The sequence below is a fragment of the Monoraphidium neglectum genome, assembly GCF_000611645.1.
Source record: "Monoraphidium neglectum strain SAG 48.87 unplaced genomic scaffold scaffold03079, whole genome shotgun sequence".
NCBI lineage: Eukaryota > Viridiplantae > Chlorophyta > Chlorophyceae > Sphaeropleales > Selenastraceae > Monoraphidium > Monoraphidium neglectum.
The window spans coordinates 1-7,266 of NW_014010549.1; the positions used below are offsets into that span (position 1 = coordinate 1).

A 7,266-nucleotide genomic window follows, 5' to 3' on the forward strand; every position below is an offset into this window, starting at 1 on the left:
CGGCAGCGGCGGCCGCCTCTGCGGTGTCCGCGCCCATGGAGCCGCCCGCATCCGTCGGGTCGATGTCCCCCAGCCTTGGGGGGCCGAGCGTCAAGGTTGCGGCGGGTGAATGACTGGCTGATAGTGCTCTGTAAAATCCATGATTGAGGCAGAGCCCCTCGGTTTCCATTCCGTCCGTCGACCACCAAAATACATGAAACAGGCACCCGTCTCATGACTCGCAGCTCAAGACATGACCCCCAACAGCCGTGCACCCTCCGCCGCTTGCTATCTAGGAACGAGGTTGCGTGGTGCCATCTGGGCACGCGTGCCGAGCGGGGCCGAGGGGTGATCTTGAGATCATGCGCACCTCGAGAAGATCACCGTGGTGATCTCGCCCATGATCTGACGGCTGTAGTGGGTCAGCAGCTCTGACACCTGCGGAGGTCAAACAGGGGTCCGCCCAAACAAGGGCGTCGGCGGCGGCCGCGCGACGCAAAAGGCACGCGCCCGGCGTGGCCCCCAGGCGCCACACCCGCCAGCCGCGAGCCCTGCTATCCCGCGCGTACTGCCCCCGCCTTGCGCCGCCGCTGGCCCGTCCCGGCTGTCGGGCCCCCCAGCTGCTCACAACCGCAGCTGCCTGTGCTGGACAGCCCCCTCGACGTCGATTGCCAGATGCCTCTGCCGCAGCAGCAGACACCTCAACCACCAACACCGCTCCAAAGCGCTGCCGCCCGAGCCACTACTCCACGCAGCAGCCGCCCCCGTTCCACTCCGGTTGCTGCCCCGCCCTCGGCCCCCCCTTTCCCCCTCCTCTCGCTGCCCCGCACCTCCCGCCCCTTGCTGCCGCGCGTGTCAGCATCCAGGTTGCCCAGCATGAAGGCCGCCTGGCAGAAATCAAGGCGGTTTTGAGGGAGCGGCGGCGGGGCGGGCGACATCGCAGAAGCCTTGGCGTGACGCACGCTGCTGCCGGGCCAAGAGAAGCGACTCCAACGCCACGGCGGCTCGGGCGCATCGCACAGTCATAGGGGCGCCGGGGCCGCGAGTGTCGAAAGCAGCTCTTCTGCCTCACCCCTTTTTCCCAGCTGGGCACCCCCTCCACACACACACACACACACACACACACATACTCACGCGCGCGCGCCCCCACCTGGTATGCCTTGCAGACCGAGTCGTCCGACAGCCCCACACCCGCCGGGCACTTCACCACCGCCTGCAGGACCTGCGCGGCGGGCGGCACGGCCGGAGGGAGGGGGGGCGGCGTTCCCAGCTGCCGTCCGCCACACAGGGTACCCGCACCGAATCGACGGCGTGAACAGCCCCCAGCGCCGCGGGCCGCGACCGCGCTCCCGTCCAGCCGGCTGCAAGGCTGACCGCCGCCCCACGGCCGCCGCCCTCCTCCTCCATATGTAAGGTGCCTGTGCCAGACGAAAAGGCCCCTGGTCCCTGGCCCCTTGTCCCGCCGGGTGAGGGGCGGGGGCAGCCATGCGTGCCTGCAGTATGTTGAAGAGGACCACCTCGTCACTGGAGGGGCTGGTGGCCTCAAACTTGCACTGCGTGGTGTCCTCCACAATCGCGTTGACGGCCTCAGACTGAGCCGCGCGCGAGGGGGGGAGGGAAGGAGCATGCGCGTTTGCGGGCCGTCGGGATGCCACCGCCCTAGCTTGCGTAAGGCGCGGCCTGCGTGCGCGTGCCTCGGCCTGCGGCCGCTGCCCTGCGCCTGCTGCACGCCAACAACTCGGTCGAACGACCGCCGCGGCTGCGCCGCCGAGCACAGCCCCGGCCTCACGCCGCTCAACGCCAGCCGCTGCTGGCCGGCCCTCCCGCTCCAGCCTCAAAGCGGGCCCTGCCGCTGTCACGCCCTGTCCACGGCCGCCGCCCGCCGTGCCCCCGCCGCTGTCGCTGCAGCGAGGCACCCGCCCCCGCGCCGCTGCCTGGTTGGCTCCCCGCGACGATACAACCCCGCAGCCCGTTCCACCGCCCCGCGCGCGCACGGAGTTTCAACTATCCAGCGCTGCAAAGCATCGCGCCGCGCCCGTCAAAACCGCCCGCCGGCGCGCGTGTGCGCCCCTCACCGCGCCGACCGTGGTCTCCGCCACAGCGCCGCTGGACAGCAGCCGCCACAGCGCCGTCAGCGCGACGCCTGTTATGGGCCCGCTGACGTCCGGCTCCCGCACAAGCTTCAAAAACGGGGACAGGTACTCCAGCGGGTGCACCGACATCCAGTCTAAGGGGCGCAGCGGCCGCCGTGGATGATGTGGGTGGCAGCGCACAAGGTGAGTCAAGCAGAGTCAGGGGGCAAAAGACAGCACGGCAGGAGAGTGCGGGGCTGGTGCGGCTCATTCAAGCCCGAGTCGCTGCTGCTGAGTATTGAACTAATTGAGTGTCACCGATGGTATAAGACATGCACCAGCCATAGGGGCGGCGCCAGCCCGGCATGGCGACCTGAACTCGCCCTGCGCAGTTGCACTGCTGGTGCTGTACAGCTGCAGCTGCGGCGTCGACGCGCCCCGCACCGCCCGAAGCCCCGCAGCAGCCCCGTCACCCTGCCACTCGAAGATTTTGCGCCTGAGAGTGCGGAAGTCCTCATAGTGTGGCTCGGGCTCCATGTGATCCTCCTCCTGCGAGCCAAAGGCCGCGGGTTGCCTGTGATCAGCCCCTCCACTCTCCTATGCAATATTTGAGCTTAAATCAGTTATCATGACGCCTCCACGCGCGCCATGAGAGCTCACATTGTACTTGTTCGGCACCACCGCCCACTTGGCGTTCGCGCGCATGGCCGTGATCACGGCCGATATCTCCGCGTTGAGCAGAAGGCTAAGCCTGCTGCTGCCGGGCACCCCCGGCTGCGGGGCCCCGATCAACTCGACCATCATTGCAATCCTGCCCGTTGCTCCGAGCTGCTCCGAGCCTCTAAACCATCGGGGCAAACTCTAAGAACACAATTGACCACAAAGAGCGCGATCTATGCCAGGAGTGCTGCACGGCGCAGCGGTTGAGGGGCATTGCACGGCAGAGGGAGGGGCGGACACGTCCTGTCACGGTCTGGCTGGGGCAGGGTGTCCGCTTGTCATGCAGCGCGCGGTGCACGGCCGGTGGCTCCGGCCCCATCGTCAGTTGTATGCACAGGCATGGGAGTGCTTTGACGTTTCAACCTAGCCAGCAACGCGCTCACTGCTGCAACATTTCCAAGGGCCACTAGGCACAAGCGGGCGCCGCCAAAAAAACCGCGCAGCACGAGCCCGCAGGACCCACACATCTACGCGAGCCCGCGCAGCCGCGCGTCACACGATTGCACAATATACGCCAACGCCCCCCGCCGCGCAGTCATATGACGATTTCCCGCGGGACCGGCGCGCGCGTGTGGCGCATTGTGGCGCCGGGCGCGCTCGGCTTGAACGGCGCAAACGCCCCGTAGGGCTTGGGTATCCCCAGGTCGTCCGGCACGTACGCGTTGGGCCGCGGCTCCGCAGAGGTCTCAAGCACCTGACACTTGGCGTCCAGGTACGACTCCTCCTGCGGGCATTGTTTTTTTTTGGGGGGGGGGGGAAGGAGGGCGATGTATTGCTGCCTGTCCATCCTGTCAGAGAAGGTGGTGGCAGCGTGCTTGGGGCGGGCGGTGCGAGGGCGCCCCAAGCAGACTTTTTGGGCTCGGCAATCCACAGGATGAGTCAGGCTGGAGGGGGGGCCCATTCAGCAGGTGCGCCAGGGCGAGCCGCCGTCGCCCAGGCCGCCCTCCACCGCGAATAAAGGCGCACCTCCGCGCGCCGCTGCTGCAGCTCCGCCACCGTCGCGGCCTCCCGCTGCAGCCGCTGCCACTCGCCCTCCGAGTCCTGCGGCGGGGGCGCGGACGCGGGCGCGGACGTGGGCGCGTGCGTTGCCGTGCGATACGAGGCTGTCCGCATTGCACGCACACGCCAATGCGGGCTGGTGTGTGCGCACCCACAATCACAGTCCCCACATTGTTGTAAAGCACCAAGCCATGGCGCAGCCCTGGCAGCCCCTCCTCCCCCCCCCCCCGCACCTCTGTGGGGGCGAGGCCCTCCGCCAGCCGCTGCCGCGCCGCCTCCACCAGCTGCTGCAGGGCGGCCCGCTCGCTGTGCAGCTTCAGGGCGGTCGCCTGGTGGGGGGTGGGGGTCAAGTCAAGGGTGAGAATGTTTGCGGTCTGGGAAAGCGGGCGGCGGCGTGAGCAGGGTGCAAGAGGGCATTCGGGGGGGGAGAGGGGGAGGTTGGAGTGCAACGGGGGGTACGTTGACTGCAAAGATTGTGTGTGTGTTTGGGGGGGGGGTATGTGTGTGTGTTAGGGGGGGCCAGGCTGGTTGGAGTCTGGTCCAGCAGGTGCGTGCAGCCCAATGCCAGCCCACCTGGTAGAGCGACAGCTCGCTGATGGCGGCCATGATGCGCCCCGTCACCGTCCGCAGCCGCGACTGGTATGCGTTGGCGGCGTGGGACGCCTCGCAGCGCGCGCCGCGCGTGTCGGCCGCGCGGCAGCGCAGCTCCTCCGTGAGCGCAGACACCTTGGCGGGGTGAGGTTCATTGCGGGGGGGGCATGGGCTTGCCTCTTGCATGTGACGCCGATTTTGCTAGCCAACCTGGAAGCCACCAGAACGCCCGCAACCCAGAGGTGGGGTGCTGCCCAGGCCCATAGGTGGTGTCGGGGAGCAGGCGGTCCGCTGTGCCGCCGCGGGGCCGCCCGCTTTGCCATGTGACAAGCAAGCCGCTGCCACAGCTCTATGTCTGTGACAGCGCAGGCTGCCCTGTCGCAGCAGTGGCCAAGCTTATCTGCTAACAATGTTCTGCATCATAGATAACATGCAATATGCTTGTCAGTTCTGCGAACTGATCTGATCTGATCTGATCTAATCTCCGCGTCGCCTCACCTCGTCCAGCACGACGGTCTTCTCCACCAGCTCCTCCTTCTTCATGCCCAGCCGCTCCTCCAGGGTCTGGCCGGGGTGAATGAGGGCCAAGCCGCCGGTGGGGTGGGGCAGGGGAGACTCCGAGTCCAGAGGGCACTGGATTGGTGGTCCGTGGTGCTTGTCATGAAGCCAATCTGAAGTAATCTTCTCCACGCCCTCTGCCCCACTGTTGGCCAACAGAACAATACCTTGGGCATCGTCAAGCGCCATCCGTGAGTTGCGGCCCATTACGTGCTCGCCTTGTCTCCTGTGTGTCACGGCGTTGATCCCCCCTCACTCGTCCCCTCTCTCGCTCTCGCTCTTGCTCACACACACACACACACACACACACACACACACACGCGCGCACACACTTACCCAAACACACACACACACACAAATCACACACCCAGCTCCCCACCTGCAGCCGTGCCACCAGCTCCTCCCTGTCCGGCACGCGTCCCCCCAGCATGCGGCAGCGCGCCGCGTTCCCGGGGTCCTCCAGCCGCAGCGACAGCGCCTCTGCGTCGCGCTGGGACAGCAGCAGCCCCGCCTGGGAGCCGCGGAGGTTTTCGGTCGGTGGGGCAGCCGTGCAGGTCAGGGCTCGCGCCAGGCGCGGGACAAAGCAGCTGGCTCGTCTCGCAGAATTCCAGGCAAGACTTCCGAATGTACCATCTGCTTGCGCCCAGGAACCGCCCACGCAAACCCTGTCTCCATTTTCGCCGCTTCCGCTGCCATGCAGCAATCAAGCCACCTCCCCCACTACAGCCCCGAATCCACCACTACCAACCCCCCACCCCTGCCCACACCCCCGCTCTGCCCCCACATAAGATCCACGCCCACCTTGAGCGCAGCCACCTCCTCGTCAACGCCGTCGACATCCGGCAGGCACTTGCGCGTGGCCGCGACAGACCGCTCCAGCTCAGACACCTGGCGAGCCAGCAGCGGCAAGAGCCGCCCTCAGCGGGGCTTACCGGGAGGGAGATGGCAGTGCGACGTACGGGTGCATGCGAAGCCGCCTTCGACGGGCCCACAGGGATGTAAGATGTGACAGCGCGCGAGGGGGTGGGCACCGCGGCCGCGATACTGGTCAGCAGCCGGCTGGCGTACGCACCTGCAGCTTCAAAGCTTGGACCTGGACCGAGGCGCGGGGCGGGTGTCGTTGACGGAGGGAGTGTGGGCTTTGAAGCATTGACCAGTCGGGCGTTCTGAGGGTGATGTGAAAGGGCGTTTGCAGACCGCCCTGTATGCATCCCAGTTTGCTGCCCAATTCAAACCTTGTTGGCGAGAGGACGGCGGCGTGATGCCTCCGCCGAGGCTCGGGCGCCATGTGTGTGAAAGCACCGAAGCAGGCGCCCAAAGGTTGCTCCGCTCGTCCTCAGACCCCCCCCCCCAAAAAAAACGCACACCTTGACCTCAGGGCCCCACCTCGCACTCGCGCTGTCCCATGGCGACGGCCCCGGCCTTGAGGCGCGCCTCCAGCGCGTGGCAGCGCTCAAACAGCACCGACAGCTCGTCACTGCGGTCTATCAACATCAGGCCTGGGGGGGGAGGGGGTTTGTGATTGGGGGCCAGAGAGTCCGTGGCCTGGCTTTCCAAGCAGGGACGGGCTGGGGTATTTGTGCGAACTGAGAGGGGCCATTTACTGGGGGTTGAGGTTGGGATTCAGGTTGATTGCGAGACGGGGCACTTGGCCCAAAATGAATGGCAAAACCAGGCACGGGGCGCGAGCGGGCCCCCCCGGCGCGAGGGGCGCAGGCGAGGGGCGCGAGGCGCGAGGGGCAAGAGGGGCGCCGGGCGCAATGGGCCCGAGGGCGCATCCGTCCGCACCGGTGCAATTCCTTGCTGTGATGGCGGCCTCGTAGCGCTGCCGCGCCGCCTCCATGTCCTTCCCTGTGCGGCCCACCTCAGTACCCAGGCTCTGGGGGTGGGTGCCCAAGGGTTGACGTGTGCGGGTGTGTGGGTGGGTGCGTGCATGGGGGTTCTTGGCGGGAGCCTGCAACGGCCTCGTGGGGATCGAAAGCGAAGCAGCAGGTGCCACGGGGGCGCAGCCACGCCGGGGCCCTTCGTTATTCCACGGGCCTCGCCTTGCGTCGTCTCCTCCCACACTTGCGGGCGGCAACCGACAGCCGCCACAAGCAGCCCCACGCGGGTCGCTCCCAGCTTGTGCTTCGAAAAACAAGCATGATTTCTGCCAAAACAAAGCTCTCCCCTTTTGGTTGCAATCCAACGCACGCGGGACGAGCTGCACAACCCTGTTCCCCCCCAATGCGCGCCCCGCCGCGCCCACCCCGATCGCTGCCGCCGCCTCCTCCATCGCGTCGTGCCGCGCCCTGAACGCCGCCCCCAGGGAGTGCAGCTCCGTCCGCAGGCCGTCGCGCTCCTTCAC

General features: G+C 67.1%; 2 protein-coding genes across 2 annotated transcripts; both read right to left on the bottom strand.

Moving 5' to 3' along the window:
• Nucleotides 1-339: 339 nt before the first annotated feature.
• Nucleotides 340-2,201, bottom strand: MNEG_12126 (hypothetical protein; the record flags this gene model as incomplete). The annotated part of the gene is made up of 6 exons (XM_014039401.1): nt 340-417; nt 810-866; nt 1,130-1,201; nt 1,497-1,571; nt 1,731-1,913; nt 2,055-2,201. 6 exons carry the CDS (start codon nt 2,199-2,201, stop codon nt 340-342), a joined length of 612 nt encoding a protein of 203 aa, XP_013894855.1.
• Nucleotides 2,202-3,306: 1,105 nt separating this feature from the next.
• Nucleotides 3,307-6,762, bottom strand: MNEG_12127 (Coiled-coil domain-containing protein; the record flags this gene model as incomplete). The annotated part of the gene is made up of 10 exons (XM_014039402.1): nt 3,307-3,495; nt 3,738-3,812; nt 4,004-4,099; nt 4,344-4,496; nt 4,860-4,994; nt 5,299-5,430; nt 5,721-5,807; nt 5,992-6,012; nt 6,306-6,418; nt 6,708-6,762. The coding sequence occupies 10 exons, from the start codon at nt 6,760-6,762 to the stop codon at nt 3,307-3,309; spliced, it is 1,056 nt and encodes a 351-aa protein (XP_013894856.1).
• Nucleotides 6,763-7,266: the final 504 nt, after the last annotated feature.